The sequence below is a fragment of the Clavelina lepadiformis genome, chromosome 4, assembly GCF_947623445.1.
Source record: "Clavelina lepadiformis chromosome 4, kaClaLepa1.1, whole genome shotgun sequence".
Lineage (NCBI taxonomy): Eukaryota > Metazoa > Chordata > Ascidiacea > Aplousobranchia > Clavelinidae > Clavelina > Clavelina lepadiformis.
In genome coordinates, this window is record NC_135243.1 from 18,992,022 (window position 1) to 19,017,275 (window position 25,254).

The 25,254-nt window shown below is 35.2% G+C and overlaps 1 protein-coding gene and 1 long non-coding RNA gene across 2 annotated transcripts; one reads left to right on the forward strand and one right to left on the reverse strand.

Moving 5' to 3' along the window:
• The first annotated feature begins 608 nt into the window (after window positions 1-608).
• LOC143451889 (uncharacterized) lies at window positions 609-2,811 on the forward strand. Its single transcript, XR_013114918.1, has 2 exons — window positions 609-1,372; window positions 1,877-2,811. It is a non-coding gene; the product is annotated as an uncharacterized LOC143451889 (long non-coding RNA).
• A 3,281-nt stretch (window positions 2,812-6,092) lies between these two features.
• On the reverse strand, window positions 6,093-24,494 carry LOC143452684 (putative ATP-dependent RNA helicase TDRD12). Its single transcript, XM_076953737.1, has 32 exons — window positions 24,380-24,494; window positions 24,127-24,270; window positions 23,896-24,026; window positions 21,429-21,548; window positions 21,089-21,147; window positions 20,898-20,980; window positions 20,730-20,830; window positions 20,555-20,621; window positions 19,543-20,267; window positions 19,048-19,276; window positions 18,299-18,553; window positions 16,652-16,857; window positions 16,089-16,224; window positions 15,900-16,013; window positions 15,119-15,296; window positions 14,733-14,860; window positions 14,369-14,481; window positions 13,842-13,962; window positions 13,486-13,629; window positions 12,508-12,668; window positions 12,268-12,406; window positions 12,073-12,204; window positions 11,870-11,968; window positions 11,305-11,471; window positions 9,545-10,338; window positions 8,528-8,817; window positions 8,076-8,243; window positions 7,383-7,579; window positions 7,122-7,210; window positions 6,976-7,040; window positions 6,643-6,742; window positions 6,093-6,459 (listed from the first exon to the last, which is right to left on the reverse strand). The coding sequence occupies exons 1-32, from the start codon at window positions 24,470-24,472 to the stop codon at window positions 6,395-6,397; spliced, it is 5,613 nt and encodes a 1,870-aa protein (XP_076809852.1). The 5' UTR covers window positions 24,473-24,494; the 3' UTR covers window positions 6,093-6,394.
• Window positions 24,495-25,254: the final 760 nt, after the last annotated feature.

Consider the following 25,254-nt stretch of genomic DNA (forward strand, 5'->3'; position numbering starts at 1 on the left):
GCAATAAAAATGTCGATGATTTGACAAAGATGTAAAATATACTACTTATCATTTACAGTTACTCAAACAGCCTTTATGTTGCAAAGTAGGCTGATCTGAGTCGTAAATACCACACAAACAACGAGGGCGGACCATTTTTTTGTGTAGTGAATCAAAAAAATCGTGTGAAGTAAAGCCACATGCGACGTACAAGTACAAAATTTGTTAAGTTTGAGATTGCAATAAAGAAAAGAAAAATCCGGAATACTGAAGAAAGAAATTTGCAAACAATAAAGAATGAAGATCGTAATAACAGAACAACTGTGCTAAGATATACTGAAAGGAAAAAAATGTTTGAGTTACAAAGTAGGAATACAGAAACATGAAAACCAGCAAAGCTGAAAAAATCAAAACCGAAAGTAACGTAATGGAATTAATCGAAGTCTCAAAATAAACAAAGAATTGAACCAAATGAGCTTAAATTGTTTAGAAAAAGCATAGTTTGTTAAATGCCGTTTTTCGAATTTTTATCTATGATAGATATCGTATTTTCAATTATAATTTTAAGCGTTTTTTCTTTGCAATATTCATTCGAGGCCTACTATTTGGCATATCCCAATAAGTAGGCCTACCATATGTCCTCTTTTAAGAGGATTTGTCCTCTTTTCTCAAGAAAAGTGAATGGTCCTCCGAGGACGCTCCAAAATGCCTAAATGTCCTCTTTTTTCGCATTTCGAGTTAGTTGCTTATACTTTCAACAAGACTTTTAGGCGAGACGTTGTATTTATTTCCAAAAAATTACTGTAGCCATGAAACATGCTGAATTGCTGGTCTAAAAAAGGTTTTCCAACAAATTTCCCTACCAGCCCTACCTTCTTGATTGTTATTGCAAACATTGTTCGACGTTCTCTGTTACATCTGGGCCTTTTTACATGCGAGGATCTGTCGCAATTTTTCTGGCGCAAGTTCGAACTTAACAGACCGTAACGAAAGTACCGCTAGTCGTCTCGACAAGTTCGTGGTTTTACAAAAAGGTACTCTTGTGCTCGCACCAAGATTGAAGCTATCGTAAATAATGTACTTGCTCCCACGTCTGTTCAGTATGTGCTAAATGATATAGAAGAACATGAAATCAAGTATCTCGAGTAGCCACTGATGGCAGTAATCACAAAATCTACCAAACTTTTACCTATAGTTATACAATATTTTGACTGGAAAAACGGAGGTCTGCAGTCTAAATTACTTGATGTCAGAAGCACTAAAAATGAAACTTCCTTGACTATTGCAAATGAAATTAAAGAAACACTGAAAAAAACAAAACTGCTTAACAAATGTATTTCGTTTGCTGGTGACAACTGCAACACCAATTTTGGAGGTCTGCGCCGAAAGAAAGGTAACAACGTTTTTACTCATATGAAAAATTACTTCCTGCTTTAGTTGGTGTTGGTTGCCCAGCACACATTTTGAGTAACTGTTTACACCAAGGATGTCCAATCTTTTATTATAGTGGGCCGCATTGTCACTTGAAATAATTCATTGGGCCGCATAACCTATTAAATTTCAAGAAAAATGGATACATAAAGAGCTGACTGGTACATTTTAATTAGGCTAAGATTCAAAGTTCAAAATACTACTTGGAGTGAAAATGACTAGCGGGCCGCACAAAAATCTCAGGTGGGCCGCACTGTGGCCCGCGGGCCGCAGATTGGACATCCCTGGTTTACACCATGGTGCAAATCATATCAGTCTTGATGTTGAAAGTATTATCTACAAAACCTACCAACATTTTTCCATTTATACTGTTTGGACAGAAGAGTTGAAAGATTTCTGTCTATTTGTGGATATAGAGTACAAGAAACTTCTTTCCCACAGCTAACCAGCTTTCACTTTATCCTAGACCTAGCCTGTCTAGAATGCTCCAGATGTATCCAGCTTTAAAGTCGTATTTCGTATCCATTGACAAGCCACCTATTGTTCTAAAACATTTTTTTGAAAATTCATTGGGTGAGCATTATTTGAGACACATGCAATCCTTTGTGGCTGTTTTTCATGAACAAGTTCAAAACATCGAGAAATCAAAAATATCTCTTGTTGAAGTTGTAGCTAGTCTCAACTCTGTAAAGACAAAACATTCTAGAAAGGAAAAGACAAATGTTCGTATCGATTCAAGTAAAATCAACACTGACAAAATTCAGAGAAGAGGGAAAAGATCGGGAATGTGATTTGTTCATGTCAGATGTATCTTCATTGTACGATTCTTGTGTTGCCTACTTGGATGAATGGACCAATTCATTTGCTGAATTCAAATGTTTTGATTGGATGCTTCTGTCCAACGCCAAAGAATGGGCTAACGTTGAGCCATGTGTAAATTATCTGGCAGAGAAAAACGTTGACATTGATGATGCTAAACTGTTCGACCAGTACCAAGGCTTGTGCAAATTTGTGCAAAGGCGGCATGAAACTGATGCAACTGCATTTTCTAAAATGATGGCACATGAAAAATGGACAGAATATTTCCAGCATTCCAGAACCGAAGAAATGTTTAGTGAACTGTTAAAAATCGCGCAATTTTACTTTAGCATTATGGCCCATAATGCAAATGTTGAACGCATTTTTTCTTTGATGCAGCAACGATGGTGCAAAGAAAGAGACAGCTTATTAGTTGGATCAGTTTCGAGCATCTTGACGGTTGTATATAATTTCAATGATATTTCGTGTAAACAATTTCACGATCTCGTTAAAAATGACCATTCTTTATTGGCAAAAGTTAAGGGAACCGCAAAGTATTCATGGGCTGAATCTGAAAAATAAATTTGATTTGTTGTTTTTGTATCTGTTTTTGTAACTTTTGCTTTGCTTTGTTTTTGTAACTTTTGCCTGCAACTACCAAGGAAATGTAAAACATCATCAAACTCAAACGTAACATTTCTACTTTCGTTTTTCTTGCCGGCAAAAAAAATGTCCTCTTTTTGGGTGCTGAAAATATGGTAGGCCTACAATAAGTTATGACTAGGTATTATTACCTAAGAGAGCACGAACTAATTTTTAACTTTGGCGTTCAGAAAAATCTAAACGATCTCGTTATTACGTGCACGCGAAACTGGTTTATGTGATTACTAGGGCAACCAGTTTTTTGACCTAAAATGTTTAAATTTTGACCTTAAAATTTGCAAATTTTGACCTAAAAAGTTTAAATTTTGACTTTATTTTGACCTAAAAAGTTTAAATTTTGACCTTATTTTGAAAAACGCTATATTGATAGTCTCTACACTGTCTACAGCAACTTTCTAATCTAAAGCTGCATTTAAAATTGACAAAACGCTTTTCTAGTGTTGACTTTTTTTCGTTTCTGCGTATTAAGATTGACAACTTGCAGTTTAAAATGCAATGCCTTCACATCGTGACGTCACCAGACGGGCTGAAAGGCCTTCCCTCTCTTTGTGGCTTTGGTTCTAAGTATAATTTGGGGCACTGGAATTGTTTGTGGTACAAGAAAAGAGAAAAACGGAAGAATAATATTACAAAATGGTTACAAAATTACAAGTTTAATAGATGTTGACCTAAAAAGAAGACCTAAAGAAACAATTTGACCGTATTTTGACCTAACGTAACATTTTGACTTTATTTGACCTAATAACTTCTATACCACATGTCGTACAAAGCTGAAATTTGTTTTGTGCTTGTTTCATAGCATTCTGAGCAGGTTAAAAAAATTGACCATATTGACTTTTGGTTGCCCTAGTGATTACGTAAGAACACAAAGGTTGCACAAAAGGGGAGCACGACATATGGCCGCGGGAAAGTGGCCGCGAACAAACTCACCGGGGTCAACTGAACGTGACGTAAATTGACCGCAGACAAACTGACTGTGACATAAACTGGCCGGCGATCAAATTAACCGTCGATAAATTGGCCGGCGATCAAATTAACCGGCGACAAATTGGCCGTCAAAAGGTCAAAATTTTAAACTCGGTAGTATATGATATGTAAAGTAAATATTTGTTTGTAACTATTTCCTTTGTTTTTAACAAAATTGTTTTTTATTTCAATACACATTGAAACGTTTATTGAAATAAACAGAAATATTTCCGGAAATACGAGAAATACGAGTAACAACATTAAAAGACGTTCACTGCAAAACACATATGACACTACATAATATGGGCACTAAAATTTACACAAGCTGTTATTTGACAAACAAGGAAGTTTATTGCGCAAATTGTAGGTTGTGGGCGATGCCTCTGAGAAAATCTAATATGTCACGGTTTGCAAAATCTTCAACGATGGTTTGAAGTCGCGCATCCAGATCCTTGTATTTTCTCCTTTTGGCAGGAGGCCCTTGGGCACAGAGCGCCTCAATCTTGTTTTTGTTTATGTTCTGCAATTTCCTTAAAGCTTCTATAAATTTCCAAATGGTTGGGTGTTGCATTGATAACATCCTGTTTATTAGACTGTGGTGACCTTCAACTTTGTTGTTGGTTCTGGCTTCGCCATTTAACACCCGAACATGGACGTGTCGGTTTTATCAGTATCAGAAATCTATGAATATGGGTCACCGTACAAGGGGCCAAAAAACTCTACGAGTGGCAACCTTGACTGCAATACACATACTGGATAGTGACTAGATAGTGAATTAGAATTTTGACCTTTTGACGGCCAATTTGTCGTCGGTTAATTTGATCGCCGGCCAATTTATCGACGGTTAATTTGATCGCCGGCCAGTTTATGTCACAGTCAGTTTGTCTGCGGTCAATTTACGTCACGTTCAGTTGACCCCGGTGAGTTTGTTCGCGGCCACTTTCCCGCGGCCATATGTCGTGGAACCGCACAAAAGAATGCTAAAATTATAGAGAAATGTGTACATTTATCTATTGAAAACAAAAGATTTTAGAATGTGAGATATTCATGTGGCACTGACCACCGAACTTGTGTTGTGCGTGATTTAGTTCAACTTCGTGCTAAATGAATGCATGCCGACATCTGACAGAGGTAAGTGTTGTAAAGAAGGATCAAAGAGTTGATTATATTTTGGTCATGTTTAAAAAGTTCAAGTTAAATAGACCAATCTAATTCTGCATCAATCAAAGCTAAATTTGCTAAAGAATTTTTGAAAGTTATAACTTTCTCACCACGCTCATGAGTCCAAAATTTCACGCTTAAAAATCGTTAAGTTTGTGAATTCTATCAAGCCGAAAATGTTGAAAAACTTAGATTAATAACCTGTGAGAAATTTAAAATATTTTTGTTTAATATTCTTGTAAGTATGACTTCAGCAAACATCTTTAAAGTCATTTTTTTATCGTATTTGGTTAAAAAACCAGATTGTACTTCCAAAAAATGGCACACATTATTACCAGTAGCTTATACCTTATAGATATTGTTCATCATAAATGTACGGTTTTAAAGCTCAATTTGTTGCTTTCATAATACTAAAAAATTTGTATAAAAATCTTTATCCTCGGACTAAGGAAAGTCTTTGCATGACCTAAACTTATCCCTCGAGCCACGGTTACCGAGCTAGCCTCTGTGTCACACGTTTTTTACATGTTTTTTGACTTGTCGTACAGTATTGTCCAAATTTAGAACTGTTCACTAGGTCTATTAAACAGGAACCAAAGTCGTTATCGGCAATGTAAAAAAAAGCGGCCTCGTCCTTACCAGATTTTGCATAAACAAGAAAAGTTACTATGATTATTTCAGATAAAAAAGGATATCTCGCTGATAGTCTATTGATTGCAACGCCGTAGTCAGAATGCATTACATGATACTTGTTACTCCTTATCAACGCCCGACACAACAAACTTTCAGTGTGGAGCATATGGCTCGGACAGTCTACGCAAGAGAGACGATGACAACACCTTGCTTACTAAGTTGTTGAAACATCACTGGGTTGTAATCATCTCATAAATCTATTAAGACCTCAGATACGAAAGTAAAAGTAACCGAGTATTGCATAAAACACTCGTGCCTATGACACTTAGTTTTGTCAAAGAAAACATGGTGTGACTTTCGTTCAGAGATACAATTCCAAATGCCTTTTAAGTTCCTACTTTCATTCGTTGCTTCTAATTAGGCCCAAGTCTCCAACTTGAAATCTGAATATTCGAGTAGTATAACTGCGAACGGTGTTTATTTCAAATTCGAAAAACACGACCTTTTTGCAAGAAAAATACATGAACACAATCAACGACTTTCATATAAAGAACCGACTGAATTGCAGTATTGCGTTGAACGAAAAAGAAATACACATATATGAAACGTAAAAGAGCCCCTTGGAATGAAATAAGAAAGTTGCACCATGAGAACAAAAGAACGACAAAAAAACGGCAAAAATTTGTATCTACACATAATTGATAGTGAGCATAGTGTGCTGATTGAAAAGGAAACTTTATAAGAGATGCCAAGAAGAACACTATCATATTCCAGGAAAGCAATCAATGTCTCCATCAGTCTCTGTCTCACAGGTCTCAGTTTCAGAGTCTAACAAGTAAATGCAACTAACTGGCTAAGTAACAACAAGATATCCATTTAACTGCACAAGCAAAAAATAAAAATATTGGAAACAATATGTTGCTGGAGTATCAAGCACAAAAGTTTTAAAAGTCTTGGAAAATTTATCGTTTTTATAGTAACAAGTGACGACTAGACCGTAAACTAACTTACCAAACTTAACGTATACTGGGCTGAATGGTCGGTAAACGCTGCCGGTTTCGGTATCAGTGTCGATATTGTTAAATCGGTCGTAATCGAGAGCATCGAAGACCTGGACGTTAAATTTCACAAAAAATAATAATACAGTCGAAAGGGTTGCCAGTGTTGTTTTAATCTCTGTAGATCAGGAGAACGATTATCCAGGCTATGGTTTCTAGCTAATCTGTTGCTGATTGTGATTAACCACGATTACTGAGTTGATATTGCACGTTAACACATTTATTAAAGTTAGGTGTTAGAAAAAAGCTTATTTCATTTTTAAACAAATATATAAATAAATCTTACCTTCTTTCTTCTAGGTAGTTTTGCATTTTTCACTTCTTTTAATGGCGGAAGATCAGCCGTCTCACCTAAAAAGTTGCACTTTAAAGATTTTCTAGTTAATAGTATAAAGTCTGCATTGCCAAGTTATCATTAGTTATTTCAGCTACCATCCGATTCTTCTTCGTGATTTCCATACGCAACGAGTTTCAGGAATAAATCTTTACGTAGGATTTCTGTCTCAGTGCTTGGTTCAAGTCTGGAAAAGTACACAGAGCAATATTAAATGTATGGGGTATGAAGTAATGTTTAAAAACTTTGTCAACCAACAAATTATGCACACAAAGCAATTTTTCACACAGTGAAAAAATATCTGATGGTTCATCAACTTGGTTAATGCATGATATTAACCGGATGTGCTTCTGCCAAACCTTAACAATGTACTGATGACATTTTCACTTCGGGCTTCAACAAGTGACATGTGATGAAGAGCAAATATGCTGTTTAAGAGATTTAGTGTCTTCACAATAACTGGTTGCATTTTAGCCTGATCGAGACCTTTGTTCAAAATTTGGTTAAGATACGACACAAGATGTTTGCAAACTGTTAAAATGGCTTCGCTCTGATTCTGCAAAACAAAGTTCAATAAACGAGTAATTCTCAGGCATTGATGGTAAAACAACAGTTAAATAAATTAAAACAAGAACAATTTTGATAAAAAGTAACAGTAACTAAAAACAATAGTGATAATTAGTAATGGTTAAAATAGCATTTTTAAAAACCGAAGCAAAACTTAGGAGCAAAGTGTTGGAAGGTACGATGGAAGAGACTGATACACAGAATGAACACTTGAGCCAAGATAATTAATAAATATATTACTGTGTTTTTTACCATCTTGGCTCGCGTTTATTTTGAGTACAAAGCAAAACAAAGGTGTAAAAATTCAGATTGGAAATTCGAATCTCACTAAAATCTTGAAAGACTGAAATGAAGAAAATAGGCCTAGTTGGGAAACACTGTTTGCAATTTCAGCCTTTCAGGCTTTTAGCGTGTCCTGGAAATTCCAATATCTTTCAATACCAAAGTATTAATCATCACATGCTTTTGATATTAATGCATCTCACCTTCATAAACTCATTCAGCAAAACTGTGCATAAAGTGAGAGCCGTTTCAGGCAACGTGAAACTGACTTCTTGATGATTTAGACAACACTTTTGCACCAAATCCGACATTGACAGGTATTCAAAGACTGGTACATACAACTTAGCAAGTGCCAGGGCTGCACCAGTAAGCTGCATATTTAAGTTTGCATTAAAAGTGGTTTTTGAACTCCTCATGACAGTGATCAAATTAACAAAAATGACATTGATTAAAGTTCTGATATGCTTTCATATTATTTCAAGATGATAAAAACCAATTGCAGAATCAAAATTATTTAACATAAAAAATTATCATCGGACAACAAAAAGGTACAGTAGTAAAAAATATTAACTCAATATTTTTTCGGTGCAAATGTTTGTGAAAGTAAAGTATATCAAATGAAATAGTTGGAAAATAATTTCATAAAAAAACTTACCAAGACTGCTTCTCTGTCTTGTCTTGACGTCATCAGAGCATCACTCAAACCTCTAAGATCTCTCTCTGCTATGCTGGCATAGCATTCCGAGCAAGTGACATAAATATCTTCGCAGATTCTAATCCTCACTCTATGGTCATTGCAGCGGAGAAGCTGCTTGCATTGGGGATATAACAAGCCATTTGAGTCTGATTCAAGGGCCAACATTGGTCTAGTCAAGGCTAGTGAATGACTTGAGTTAGGTCTGTCTGGGTGGTTGTTTTTGATGCAGGCACTTGATTTTCTTTCATCTAAAATAATTCGGTACAATTTACTGCATTGTATACAAGAATTTGCTTTTTAATGTATATTGTTAGGAAATGTATTTCATGGATTTATTTGGTACGGTGTAGGATACTCATCACAATTGATGGCGCTAACCACTAATGCTGGGGTTCTTAACCTTTGAAGTACTGTGACTGCGAATGGCAACATTGCGAATGGCAACAAGTGTTTTTCTAAATTCATATCGATACCGATTTTAAGTAGTTAAGAAACTCACTCTTTCGGAAAGAAAGTAGTTATCAGACTGTTTGAATTAATTAAGAACAGTGTTGTGGAAAAGTTGTTAGTTACTAGTGATCGTAATTGAACTTTTGGAAAACATCTAATACTTTAACGATTAACTTTGCAAAAATGGAGTCTTTTTTGGGCTACTGGTTGTTAACTACCAGCAATCACTTATTATTCATTATTCAACAAAAATCCTGTTGTAATCAAAGGCGCTTCGTTAACTAAAATTTGCGACATACTTTTGGCGGTAATTGTTGTTCCATTAAATATTATTTAAACATATTTAATTCCACACACTTAATGACAAATCTTTTTTGGTATAAAGTTTACTTATATTACCATTATCGCCTTGCTTTAGATAAAAATAAAATATACAATGTCTTAATGTATCGCTTAAAGCCAACTGAAGAAATACTATTACAATCTTGCTTAACAGGCTCAACAACCAAAGCAAACAAAACTTACCGAGAGGTAATGACACACCAAGATGGGGACGATCATGTTCTTCATCGAATCTATTTCTTAACAAATCTGCAGCAGATGCCCGTGCATCGTCTGTCTGCCTCTGGCCATGTTTTTGTTCGACATCTGCTGGTTTAATGGTCCCAATGGAATTAAGTGAAGTGTTGGGTGTGTGATTTGGAGAGGGATTAGGAATGAGATTTTTCAAAGGTGCTTGTGTCTGAAGGGGTGGAGTGCTCAGACTGGAAGGCATCCTCTTGGAGCAAACTGGTTCCTTCTTTTCAGAATACTCGGGTTTAGTTAAAATTACAGGCGTTGAAGAGAGAACGATTTTTGAAGGATTTGTTCTTTGTGAAAACATTTGTGGACTGCACTTAACAACAGCCTTTTTAATGCCAGCCAACTGGAGGTCACTGCCCTCTTTGAAATCATTTTCTCTAAAGTGAAGAACTTTGTCAAGACTCTGGCATTCCACGTCTGTTTGGCAAGTGTCATTGCTTGTACATATTGTGCTAGAATCTGAAAGTGATGGCGTCTCAGAGTTATTCCAGACAGCACTGCTGGACTTGTGTGGTGGGCTGAGTACCAAAGGTGGTATGTCAGAGTCATCAGTGCTTGAATCTGACACATCTTCCAAGTCGGCAGCGTTAGTTTCTTTTGATGCTGCAGGAGGTGAATGTAGACAATCGGCATTGATTTCACCTTGTTGTAAAGATGGCATTTCAGCATTTACGTTTTCTCTTTCGGTGGTGGACTCATCTGGCAAAATTCCTCTTCCCTTACATTCCATTATAATGCTGCAAATTACAACAAATTACCTTATTCTGAAGCAAAAAGACTACAGTAGTCCAGAGTCCAGGCTGCCAGAGTAAATGCAAATATTTTAATTGCATAAGTCTTTGGTTGTAATCCTACTCGTTCTCAACGCAGGGTAGAACTAACTATAACCACTACATATAACGCAAAATATGGATGCAGGCCTATACACCGAATGGACAAGCTTCATAACCATGAAATACAAGGTCAACCTGTTGAGAATCCACAAAATCGAGCCTATTACACAAGAATCTCAGTCATTAACGACATAAACACGATCACAAAACAACCTAAAAATAATGGATTTCCAACTAAAATTATTTCTTTTCATGTTAACATATTCTTGGACCAACCAAAACTCACAGCATTACCTACAACAAAGACTGCAGTTGAATCAAAACAAAACCCAAAGTTTCATTAAGCACAGAAATAAATGTGAAAGTAAGACCAACTAAACATGAAAAATAAGACCAGCATATGAAATTCGTTCATACCAACAAGGCACCAAACCTTGATCACTATTTCAAATACAAGAACACTGAAGATACCCAGTACAAGCCATATTATTTCAATTAAAATTCACATACGGCGCCCTGAACACTGGACAAACACAAAAAAATGTTAATACAAGGCTAGATAAAAACGAGCTCAAGTGATCATATCTAACGGTTCTATTCCTTATGATTCCAAATCAATTTTTTTCAAACTATAAGTAGCAAGTGATCACATTGTCTACTCTAGTTAGTCTTATCTTGCATCGAGAACGAGTGTAGTTACTGATTGAAACGTCAACAATCAAAATATTTGCATCTACTCTGAGTGACATAGCAACATGTCGAGAATCAAGACGAAAAATATTTATTACCTCTACTAAAATAATTACGTAATTGAATAATTATTATCTGCTCCCCAGTATATCATAAAATGAGTCAGGGCAGTATATTTACTTAGTTAGATGTTGTGGATTCTTTTCAGCCAATGATGAATTCAGCAGTTCATTAACAACATTGCAGTCAGTTACATAAAGTCCTGATTTGGGCAGCTTTGATCGGATTACAACTGGTTTTAACCAAATTGTATGACCGAGAGCAAGAACAACGTTTCCTTCAATTTCCTAAAAAAAGAAAAGAAATGTGCACATTAAAAGTTACATAACCAAATTAGTACTTAAATATTGTACGAGTAACATATCATGTATAATTACTAAGTTTGCATAATATATAATATGAACAATGCCAATGATAAGAAATTTATAAAGAAAACAACAGTTGCCTGTTGTTTGATAACAATAATGCAATGTTTTCAAAAACTCTTAATATAACAAAGAGTCTCCAAAATGCGAAATTTTAAATCGGCCAAACTCACACATATAACACTATTACAAGCTACACAATGACAAATTCTAGTTAAACCACAAAAGTTACATTTAAGACTTGCTTATGAGCCTACTAGGAACTTAAAAAGTTAGTGGTACAATATTAGTTTACTGGCATTTGAGAAGCACTTTATTACCTTCCCATTAATTTTGTGATGAACAAGTTCTGTTGCACCAAAGAGCCACTCTGTGTCCAGGTCGACTGGCTTAATATTGCAGGCACGAATTATGATTGCCTTAGAAAATACACTATATTACCATCAATAGAATTAACCAGTAACTCACAAAAAACAAAATTATGGTTGTTCTGAGGCCACTGGAACAACTGGTGATTTCTTACCTGGAATGGATCAGTACGGAAGGATTCTGGGAGTTTGTAGATTGTCTTTATGTTAACAATGTGATATGCTCCAGTGTCGACCAAATGAACTCGAAGTTTTGTAACTCCTGCGGGAGTTTTCCAGCAAACATCCTGATAAACCAGTATGTTTGTATGCGATAGCATTGTTGATGCTACATTGTTAAGCTGAAATACCTTTTGTGAAGAAGCACTGTCCGTACTAGCTGGTGGTGGAGAAACAGCCTTTGCACGGTAAAAAAGCCCAGATATCTTCACTGCAAGTAAATCTCCAGGTTTTAAACCGGACTCAATGGACAAGCAATTTGCATCCACACTGTAGAAAATAAACGTTAGAATATAAACAGCAAACTCAATATAAAGTTCTCATAGAAGAATGGGGAAAATGAATATTCTGAAAGACATATAACATTCAACCTGTAATATTCAAGAAGTCTTTTGCAGATTTCATCAAATAAATTTGGACAGGTTATTGCTGGAGCAGCAGTATCTGGTCGATATTTCAACAACCTTCCATAGAAATAGGTGGCATTGTACACACTTGTGATGATAACCCTTACATGACCATATTCAGGAACCTGTACCAAATTGAGTTGTTTAAAAAGCTTTCATCCTAAACTTTCTTCGGGATCGAGCACATAAAACATAAATTGTGCATTGAATACAGTTGCAAATATAACTACGTACAACAAATCAGGTAGAAACTTGTTATTACAATCCAATAACGCAGTGAAAGCTCACAGACTCAACTCATCCAAATTCGAAATATAGTGAGTGAGCCCAATGGAATGCCACCTATGCAACCGCTTAATGTAACCATCGATAAATATGACTATTTCATTGTGACCCCAAACTTTTCTACATATAATAATCTCTGTTAAATATAAACACTGCTTATTAACCAAACTTAGGATACTCTGACACTTTTTGCTTCCATAGTTTCTTCTTTTTTTCCATGCACCGTGTCGCAGCATTTAGACATTACCGTTTAGTACCATAAATGTCACTATGAATCATTATGCCGCTTTTTCTGCATGCGTGCCACATGAAAGTTAGCATCAATCTATAGCACGGCCAAATGTATTCTTTCTTATGATGTAGCTGTTATGATGGAGTTTAAGTGGGCTTTTGGTCATTTTCTGGCTTAGTATGTTGATAAGGGTCTACTTCTAGCAAATTCATATTCAGATCTAAAAGTGGTCAAATTAAGCGGAGTTTACTCAGTAACAATTTTACCAAATTTAGAAAACTCATCTTTTGAATAATTTGGATCAATTCAGCTTTCAAGTGAACAAGCTTTCACTTTATATCATTTCAACACAATTATAATCCGTTCAACGAAAATGGAATACGAATGCTATAACAAGTAGTCAAGAAATTACAACAGATAATCACCTTAGCAAATGCTGGATCCAAGTTAGGTGCGTCAAGCTTCTCACTTATAAAATGACGATAGTTACAAGTTCTGACGTCTCTGCATTTGCCATATGCTTGGAAGTATGGACACAAAGATTTTTTCAAATTGCAGACTTCTTTGGTCTATAAAAAGTAGTTATAATATGTACTTTATGAGATACATGCACGAGTTACTGACAAAGTTATAACTATGCCAGAAGATAGCCTAGTAAGAGCCATAATCATAAATTTAATTTTTGGGTTGGTTCAATGAAATCTTTCTAGTCCCTTTTGCAGCTTTTACTGCATCCACTTTGTGTATAATTTGTACCTTATTATATTAGGAATGTTATTACCTCAACAGCTGCCTGTGCAAGTTCCTGTAACCACATAGGAACCTTCTGCAAGACTCTAGATGACAACTTCACCATTTCAAGTAATTCAGCAACATCATGTCCAGTGAGATAAGTGATAGACCTTAATATTACATTTATATCCATATGTTATAGAATATAGATAATCATTCATAGCTTTCAAATTATGAGTATTTAATACTATTGAAAGTTATCGCCTAACACAATTGTTATTAGGTAGAAGTAATACAACGTTTGCCAAAAAAAGTTCATTTAAATCAAAATGCGTTCCGGAAATCCCAGTTACAAACAAAACCTCCCATGTAAAAGCAAACATAGTACATATGTACTAAAATGAATATTAATAAACAAATCTAGCACAATGAATTGGCATTTCAGGTTGCAAATAATTATTTCAATGTATCACAGGACTAACTAGAGTAGACAATATGATCATTTGCTACATACAGCAACAAATGTTTACATTATGGATTACATCGTATATTTCTAAACCAAAATACATAACATACTTAGACAAGATAGTTTCGTCCCTATCTTTGTTTATGTTGAAAAAAGCCTTCATGGTAAAAAGACGAAGTCCAAACTGATGTGAGTTTTTTGGAAGTTCAAAATGCACTGCAAACTTTGTAGAGCAAAATAATGTAGATGAAAAACAGTTGAAAGAATTTCCCAGTACATCTGGTACATCATCTAGAACTGATTCACTAATTCACTAAATTACATACTACATGTGTACTTATAAAAAAACCAATAGCCCAGTGTTACATTAATACTATGTTATGTTAATGACAAATTTTGCTTTTGCTTATTAAAAAAGAAATGACGTTGCTTTTATAAATGCAGGATGAGATGAAAAATTTGATTAAAAAACACCTCAACAGTTTCTATTTCCAAGACAGATAAGACATCATCACACACTACAAGGATAGGAGCAGAAGAAGGATTTTCTTCAAATGCCTTCTGGATTTCTTGCAGTTCAGAATCAGGCATACAATTGTATGCTGGTTGGAAAATATACAAAAAGCAAGACAAGCAGCAGGTAAACGGCAACTTAATGAATACAATCAACTGCCATGACCGAAACTTAAAGAATGCTTATCATGGTGTAGACTACAGATACTAACATATTCCTACATGAAAACTAGAATATTAGAAACACTTACAGTTTACACTTATCATAAAATTAAGGTGAAAATGTTTATACACAGTAAAAAGAAATAGCAATTATATAATAATCAAATTCAGTGCAACAAACGTACCTTCTTGACAATAGAAGCTCATAGTTTGCAAACCGTGTGCTAATGCTCTCATGACCCTCACAGATGATACAAATATGGCAATTCCTCCCTCTCTGCTCTTCTTCTCTTGGTCACGGAGAAATGCGACTAAGTCGTTTAGTTGCACGGATCTTGGAAACACTTTTACTTCATGTTGTACCTGAATTTATCATTAATTATTTTTGAGATACACTCGTCGTTAATAAAAGCAAAAGGGAGTCAAACTACTAAAGGTACATTACTTCAGTTTTGATTCGATGCAGATGCCAAAGACTAGCACACAAGTTGTGCCCGTCTTTGTTTTTACCCAGTGCATGAGCAAAACATAAACAAACCAAAACGAGCGTTAATGGCTGTGAAAGAAGTAAGATTGAAGCCACTATCACATATGTGCCATGAATATCATGCAAATGAAAGTCAACAGATATCAATAAATTTCAAATCTACTTGTTTTAACACCAAGTGATTAAGTTTCATCAACAAATTGTCCAAATCAATTTAGTACACAACAGAATCGCTAAACAGTTTGCTTTCTTTATTTTATAAATGGCGACTGAAAACCTAAAATCGTAAAATAGTTTTTAATGAAGACGTTTCATACGTAAGATTTTAGTTAATAAACTTTCTGATTAACCGGATAAAAGTGGTTTAAAGAACCCACTTTAACACCCCCAATAACAAAATATCTGTACAAACTGACTTACAAGACCTCAGTGACAAACAACATCAACTGCAACAGAAGCAGATGTAAAGTCTCCATTACCTCACCATAAACTGCAGCCTCCAAGGGATCACTGATATAGAGAAGTGGCTTATTCATGAATTTCTTCATAAAACTTTCTATGCCTGCTGTCCACTGTATTCCAAATCCAAGGATCTTTAGGGTGAAGTATGAAAAATATACAGTTTGTCCTTACATGTATTCATCAACTGTATAAAGCCGTATATTTACTTGAAGTTTGTAATTAGGTATGGTAGGTCTGTCAACATCATTCAAGGTTTCTGACCACAATCCCATAATATCTCGAATCTGAGAAGTGAAGTCTTCAATCAGAACGTGCATCTCATCAAGAACTAACTTTTCCAACCTGCGGAAATGTTACCACCAAAATCTGTCACCAACAATGTGTAATATTTTCCTGGAAAACCATCAAGCAAATCCATTGAACAAGGAAAAATCATTGCAAATACAGTAATAATAAAAGAGCTAATTTAAGATTGCATCCACAGTAAATTTGGTTTACCCTTTACCCTGTTATCATATAGCAAATAATTTCTTGAATCATGATATATTGCACGGGTTCATGGTAAAAATTTAAGTTCGACAAATTAATGGGAACAGTATAATGCCAGAACATAAAACATCTAAAAGGCCTATATATATACAGTAGTAATACACAACAATGGTAAAGACAAAGGTTTGGGCTGGACGATGATGCCAACACGATGTAGTGGGCTCTCTAGTATTATAATTACATAGCCTATCATTCGTAAATACTTCTGAAGGCCTTTTACCTGCTCAGGTCAATGTATTTTAGCTTTAATATCCTTAAAAGTGTATGGGGTGAACAAATAAGGACACTAGACCCAGCAATGAGGTTTATGGCTTGAGATTCTTCAGCATTTGGGCCTCCAATAATACCAACTACCTTGTGTAATGGCTTCCTGTTATCTTTACAAGAAATACAACCCAAAAAAAGCCTGAATCTCTGTTCAACCATCTGTAACAATACAAATAAGGGTTTATTTTGTTCCATGTTTAAACGACACTTCGATAAAACATAGCCTTGTCTGGGTAAGGGATGTAGGCTTTCAAATGGGTAAATCTACTGTATGTAAGTAGATGTGTTCACATAATATATCCACATTTTTGATGACGTGGGAACCTCAAAAATAAAATGAGTTCCAACATGAACTTTTTCAAGCATCAAAAACATCATTTGGATATTTACCTGTGCAAGTTTTCAGAGTGTTTAAGACATAAAATGGTTTGAACAATACAGATATCGGTGTGAACAATATGAAATGGACTACGAAGAAAATACAACACTCCACAAAACAGTAGTGCAACTTAAAAGGTGTCAGTCAGTCAGGTGTTAGTCAAAAAGGTGTCAGTTGGAAGTTACAAGAAAGTTTGTTTCTTGAAGGATTCTTGAATTTTGCTTTCGTAGTCACTTTTACACGATTTTAGTATTAGACAACAGTTATTGATTGCAAAATCAACAAATGTCTCTGGTAAATTGTAATATTTTATTGTGTTTCATGACAGTTACACAACAACTTTTGACGGTTATTGAACAGGTATGTGGACAACTAAAAAAAAACTGGGCTGACTAGGTATTAACACGTTGACTGCCAAGGTCTGACTTGCCTATCTGGTCTCTGGTACCAGCAATATTTCGTTCATTCGTGTTTTCTAAATTTTCAATGCAATTCTCATCAAAAAAGATTTGTTTCTGTAGCCAGGGTTTTTCCTGTTCTTGTCCCAGATGCCACACTTGGGTTCAGTTCAGTGTGTGTGAAAAGAAAACTCAACTTTACTGGCAGGACGATAAACAAGACTCATGAGATAACTCTTTATTGCCAGAATTTCAACCATGAGTTATCTTGTCATTGGCAGTCAATGTGTTATACCAGGGGTGGGCAAACTTTTTGTACTGAGGGCCGCATTAGAAAAAATGTTGCAGTCGGCGGGCCGCACACTCTCATTACAAAGTAGGAAAATTTACCCGATGTGTAAATAAACGCATATTCATATTAAACACAATTTTTGCATTTTACACTCAGTTACGTTTAAAGCTACGCAAACAAAGACCTACGGTAGCCGCTACCGTATTTGTATTTTATGATCAAACAATTGAATCAAACAATGCGTGAGAAGTGTACGGCTAGTTGCTGAAAGCATGTTGCAATACATGCGCGACTGACGTGTGTGTGTTTACGCACTGAAAGTGAAGAGAAAAACACACTCGTAAAGGGAATAATATTTTGTCATGTAACCTGTTTAATTAAAACAATAAGTGATGAGTAGGAGTTTCTGTAAGTGCCGGCGGGCCGCATAAAATGGGACCGCGGGCCGTAGTTTGCCCACCCCTGTGTTATACTGAAACTATTGTAGTTGTCCACACAGCTAAAGTAAAGCATTCATTAAACAGTACTTACGTGAACATTTTTCCATGTTGAACATAACACAATGACAATCGGGCTTTTTGAGGTGAAAAAAGAAGCCTCAAACTGGTTGAGCGATGTCTTGTCGACAAACATATTATCTTTTTTATGAAGTGACGAAGCCAGTGGAGCAACATAAGCCAGGGTTTTACCACCACCAGAAGGTGCTAGTGCAACCAAATTACGTCCTTCAAGAATGGCTGCCCATGCATGGCTTTGAATGAAGTATGGCCCACGGTATTTCAAGCTCTGTGTAAAGACCATAATTACACAGATTTGATAATGTGACATGTTGAAATGTACGGATGCTGATGTTTGTGGCCTTTCAAAAAAGCAACCTTTAATGCGATGTGGTATTTTTTTTGCGCGCTGCGCCATGTAATATACGATTTTTAGATTTTTCTAAACCTTCTAGATGTGTAGCCCTTTATCGTTAAAAGTTTAAGAAATTTCATTTCACTACGAGTAAATGGTCTTCATTATATGAGTTAATAAAAGACAGAAAAGCAGTTCCACAAATAAGTCAAAAGTTATATAAAACATAGACTGATGCATCATAAGTAGCTGATAGATCAGTTTTCCGATGTTTCACATCAGCATCGGCACATCTCTAGTGACATGTATGTTACTGCCATTACATTTAGGCCGTTCATTATAGATATGATATATTAGAATAAACAGATATATGTATTATGTATTGAAAATAAGTAACACATGACAAAATGAAATTATCTTCAGCTTACTTCTTCCATTAACGCAATAAAATTGGATGGAAAAGGGACATCACAAAACAGACCGAATGGGTTGGGAGGATTTACTCCTTGAACTAAAATTGTTCCTGTGCTGCGGTAGTTATTCACAAGCGAGGTTTTTGACGTAAAAAATGTCTGTTTTTTGTTGTGGCTTGGTGATGATTTTTGAACATTTTTGTTATTGTATTTGCATTTCCCTTTTGCAGTGGGTAGATGGCTCCTGAATAGTTAAGTTAGTATTTAAGATTATATTTGTTTTACTCTCTAAGTATTGTATACTGCTAAGTTAAAATATAACCTATGTTCATATTTTGAATAGGTATGCGCAGTAACTAATGCATATACAATTTCTAACATCATTTGGTGACACTTAATTAAAATAATTATATTATTAATTATTATGCATAAGTTTGAAATAAATTTAACATTTAGTAGCATAGTAATTACTAATTAATATATACATTAGCTGCATATTTTTTTACTTACTCAGCATCATCTGGAAAGCTTTGCCTTTTTACATTTGACCTTTTATTGGAAAGAAGCAACCCTCTACCAACCCCACTTTGCAAGTGGTTTTTAAAACCTGCTTGTTCTTCTTTTGCTTCAATGAGAAATTTTTCAAGGAGCAAAATCCTCCTCTGCACTGAAGAGATCTTTCCAGGATACTCTTGGCCTGCTTTGCCTTCAGGCTCTGCTAATGTTTCAGATAAAGTTTTCAAGAAGCAGGAGATGTCAGATTTATCTTGATCCGGCAGTTCTTGAGCTGAAGTAACTCGATCGATGGTTTCTGAAATGCTACTAACGTCAAGATCACTTGAATCAGTTTTTGAAGTTTGCATTTTCACATTCTTTTCTAGGCTTGGTGTAACATTATTAAATTCATTTCTGTCTTCAACAGCTGATGGATTGGCAAGGCTTTCTGTTTCTCTGCAAGTTCTTTGAGGACTGTTACCACAAGAAGAATGGTCACCAACAGAATGTATTATCTCCAATTTTTTTCTTCCTCTTCCAGCACCACTTCCATTGTTTTTTAATTGCTTAGTCCTTTGTGGACAAGAATCAGACATATTATGTGAAAAATCATGAGCAGAGTTTGAAGACTTCTCATCACCTTGGCATGAAAGAGAGACAGAACTGGTGTCAAAATGATCTGAACTTAAATCTTCTTCATTGGGGTTAGTTACAGTGTCTAATTTTAAATCTGCCAAGCCCTATTAAAATAAAGTTTTAAACTAGTAAATTGTGAACTATTAACTAACAAAGTTTTGATAAAAGTAGTTTATGCAGCAAAAAAAAAACTCAATTCTACTCTTGAAATCTTGATCAGGTTGATTCAGTTAGACACAAAATTTGGAGAAAGTTTTATAGAACTTTTGAGTAATTTGGGAAAGAAATTGGAAAAATCACATCATTATTAGAAATTTTAGTCTACCTCTATGACAAATTTGACTTTACCCTTTACTTTAAGTAGTAATTAGTTCAAACCTAGTAAAAATACCTGCTTGAAAATTTCAACCATGCGGTCACGGCAAATTTCTTTTTCATTCGATGACACGCCAACATTGCTGCAAAATTGCAAGTTTAGAAAATGAAGTTCATCTGATATTATCAGACATTATTTATAGAACAATATTATCACATTGTTGACTACATAGTTGTTAACAACAACTAACTTGGCAACATAATTTTCCTTTTCAGAAGCAGTGAGCGATTCTTCCTCGACAACTGCTGCAAAGTTTTTTTCGATCAGCATGTCGTTGATGCACCTGAATTCCTTCAACGCAAATGGACATAGGTGTAATTACCAACACTGAACGTTGATGGCCTATAACTTAACTTACATTTTCAAGTTCAAGGAACAGGTGAACAAAATGAATACCGGATTCGTTGATTCGGATTTTTGTAGCACAGGCAACGCCATTGGCTAAAATATAATTAAAACGTTTTGCAAAAAAGTATGCCACCAACATAGCACCCATGAAGCTAAAAGAAATAAAAGCAGGAAAACTTTGATGTTAATTTTTCTACCTACTCTTTTGTATTTGCTGGATGAAATACTGCACTGCACTGGAATGCCATTTTGAACATGACCTAAAATATTAAAAATACTAAAGGCATAACTAGAACCTATCACATTATCATGTTTTTATAAAAACATATACGATACATTTGATTAAGTAAATTAATGTTTCTGCTGCATATGATTCTTTTAAAAATTCATACATACATATTTCTATATAATGATAAAGCATACACAGTGCACTGTTATTTAAACTGCATCTACTAGTACTAGCCTTAGCAAGAAAAATTGACACAGTATGTGCTGTATTTGTGTATGTTATTCGGGCTCAAATGAAACAAGAAATTCTTACCTAAATTGAACTTTGTCTTGATTGTAATCGGTACAGAGACCAACCGGATGCACTCCATGTAATGAAAACTTTATTCCTACACTGGGTATCTCCCAAACCCAGGGTGGACTGACAAATACTCTGAAAGCGATTGCGGTTTATTACATAAAAATATAAGTATTATAATGTCAATATACCATAGCTTACTGCAGAAAATATAAACTACTTCAATGTTTACTTTCAGCACAGAAAAGAAAACACAAAAAATGCTTCAATAACTGATTTTGCATAAAAATGTTTAACTCTAGCTTTTTAGAAATTTAAGTAGATGGTAAAACGGGTACTATGACACTTTATCGAACGACAGTTAATCGAACCGACAGATGATCGAACGACACTTTATCGAACGACAGTTAATCGAACCGACAGTTGATCGAACGACACTTTATCGAACTGACAGTTGATCGAACGACACTTTATCGAACCGACAGTTGATCAAACCGACAGTTGATCGAACGACAAACTTTGACAATAGCTTCAAGCAAGATTTTTGCGTGTTTCTCAAACATTGAGACAATAAGCCATTGTGATGTGCGGTCTTTGTAATGGTGTACATTAATGAATTGTGATGTATATATCATAAAGTTGACGATTTATATTTTATATCTATATTTTAGATTTGTATCATAAAGTTGACGATTTATATTTTATATCTATATTTTATATTTGTATCATAAAGTTGACGATTTATATTTTATATCTATATTTTATATTTGTATCGTAAAGCGATTTATATTTTACATCTATATTTTAGATTTGTATCATAAAGTTGACGATTTCGCATGGCGGCCGGCCCGCCATGCGAAATCGTCCGGCCCGAAACATATTAATAAGTTATCACAAGAATACGCACGAGAATCACTAAGTACGAGATTGTCTGTACAGTAGACTAGACTAGTCGTTATAGATACAAAGAGTAAGGAATTGAAGGCAAAATTTCATAGCAAGGGGCATATCGCTGCCTGACTTTTACACAAAGTAGCTTCTTGAAAGTGTTCTTTATCCCAGCTTGACCGACAGCGCAAAAGAACGAACGAATAATAGCATTGAAGGATGGCACAATGCGTTCAGCAAGCGTGTCTCAATATCCCATCCGACGCTTCGCAGACTCGTCAAAAAAATTAAGCGGGAACAAGGTTCCAACGAAATGTTTATTGAGCAACTGAGTGCTGGAATTGCTGGCCCACCTCGGAAGAAGCGCTACGACGCTGTCAACCAACGGCTGAAGAGCATAGTCGAAAATTATGACTCAACGAAAATTGACATAAAAAGTTATCTTCGAGCAATTGCACACAACTTGTAATTAAATGAATGCGATTAAAATGTGCACTTCGTCAGTTGTCGTGCTTTTAACAGTGCATATCGTCAGTTGTTTCGATAAATTGTGGTTCTTTTAATAAATTGTCGTTCTTTTAACAGTGCATATCGTCAGTTGTTTCGTTAAATTGTGGTTCTTTTAACCCTATCCTAACCAGGCTCGCGAGTTTACTAAAAAACTAGGTGTGGCCGACCCCGCACACACATTTGCAATCGTAAATTACTAGAAAACTATGCGTCGTAGACTGATGAGAGAAGAGAACGAAAGAGAATAGTTAGTCAAGTTATTGGTGCGTAAATGAGTAATACGCTTCAATGCGGAGAGAGAGCAAAATTATATAAATATCACAATATCTCAAAAATTACAAAATCCAACTTTATCAAACAAACATGGACAGATAGCTGAACATTTTTTATGAAAAGTCACCAAATTTCAATTTTCTACAGCAAACAATGCAACTGTACGCCACGTTTTGCTATGACTGTGTGCGGGAGAAGCAACAGTCGATTCGATCAACTGTCGGTTTGATCAACTGTCGGTTCGATAAAGTGTCGTTTGATCAACTGTCGGTTCGATAAAGTGTCGTTCGATCAACTGTCGGTTCGATCATCTGTCGTTTCGATCAGCTGTCGTTCGATAAAGTGTCGTTCGATAAACTGTCGTTCGATAAAGTGTCGTTCGATAAAGTGTCTTTCGATTAAGTGTCGCGTCACGGGTAAAACGCAGTACAGTTATACCAAGTTAGTGAGTTAGTACAGTAGAACCCCAGTTGACAACCACTCCGGTTCTCGACCACTTAATTGTGGTCCAGAATATCTTCTGTTCCATTGCAATGTAAAGCATTCTCTTTCACTAATGCAACAACTACACTAACATGACCATTAATTTTGACAACGGTCCCACAAATAGTAGTGAGCTTTCCGGGGTTCTGCTGTATTTGTTTTTACGACTGAATAAATAAGATTAAAAATTTTGAATTTATACTTGAAATATAGCTTTTAGTAACGTGTATACAAAAATGCACATAACTACATAACGAACAATATACCTTTACCATGCATTAGTACAATTAAAGATTTGCAATTGCAATTACCAGATATAATACTATACCTTGTGGAGGGTACAAGAATAGACATAATTTTATCGACAAGAAAGCAACGGACACGACAACCACGATGAGTTACCAGGACCTTTTCCACTCTTGCACGATGCCAACCAGATGACCAGTAAGCTATACATTTCTTAAACACAGGAAAATTCCTTAGGTATGTACTTACTGGAAATTTGATTTTAAAAAAAGCACAATGTTATGGTATTACCTATACAGCATATTTCAAATACCTTGCCTTCAGCTGGGTTAGGAAGGATAGTTTTAAAAAATTGCTCGTCACCAAAGTAACTTTCAATTTCGGTTTTTAGCTTATGAAAGGCTGAAGTTTCGGGCTTATCAACTTGGACTCCCCAAAAGTCATATGGATTTTGAACCTGCATTTTTGTATACTATCTATAAACAAACTTGAAGTACACATAGAATCATTAAATTAACTTTGTGTAATTAATTGTATTTTAAAACTTGGAAGTGGTAGCACTACACCTTTTTTATGACTATTTGTATTCTAGCATCATCAGCATTGTCATCGTTTCTTAAGGATAAGCTGTGCAGCCGAGTAAAACAATCAAAATCCATTGATCACTTAAGCCTGTAAACGTATAAGAAGATTATTATTGTTACATAGAAATGGGGCAAAACCAAAATAGAATAAAATTATTCGATCAAGTACCCGTCATGATTAAATTACACACGTCACAAATTGCTTGAGGCACGCAAGTTGCTGTTTTCCGTTCTATAAACTTTAAGCATCAACCAGCGCACTAAGATCTTTACATGTTTTATTCTTCTACTAAGGCTTCAACAAACCTTGAATGCAAGAGATTAGAATTGCTATACAAGCTGTGCATGTCTTTCGTTCACTGTATTAGCACGAAACCATGTACTACAGATGTGATATGTTGCCACAATATATAACTTATTTTTCTTGATTTTTCTACATGCAGTACTTTTTAAAAAGCCAAAAATATCATAAACGCTATTTTCTTCTAGCTGCATAAAATTGAGTCGAGCCTATTACAAAAGAACAGCCAGCACTTTAGCTGCCACTATTTCATAGAAAATTCATGTGTTCAAAGCTAATTTTTACAGTTTCTTGTTTACCTAACTTAAATGTTATATTACAACACAGTAACCCAAAGTGGCAAAGTTTTGATTGCCTATACTTAATGGAAATTGTCAACCCACTTTAATCCTTTTTTAAATTACAAACGTTCTGGGCATTGGATTGTAAAGATATTGCTCAGGAGAGTTGCATATGGATACTTTTACGTGATAAAAAAAATTACAAAAATGTTGAATAGTTCTTATTTTACAGTGATTTGAAAAACCTACGCACTGGACATGTTCGATATGAACGT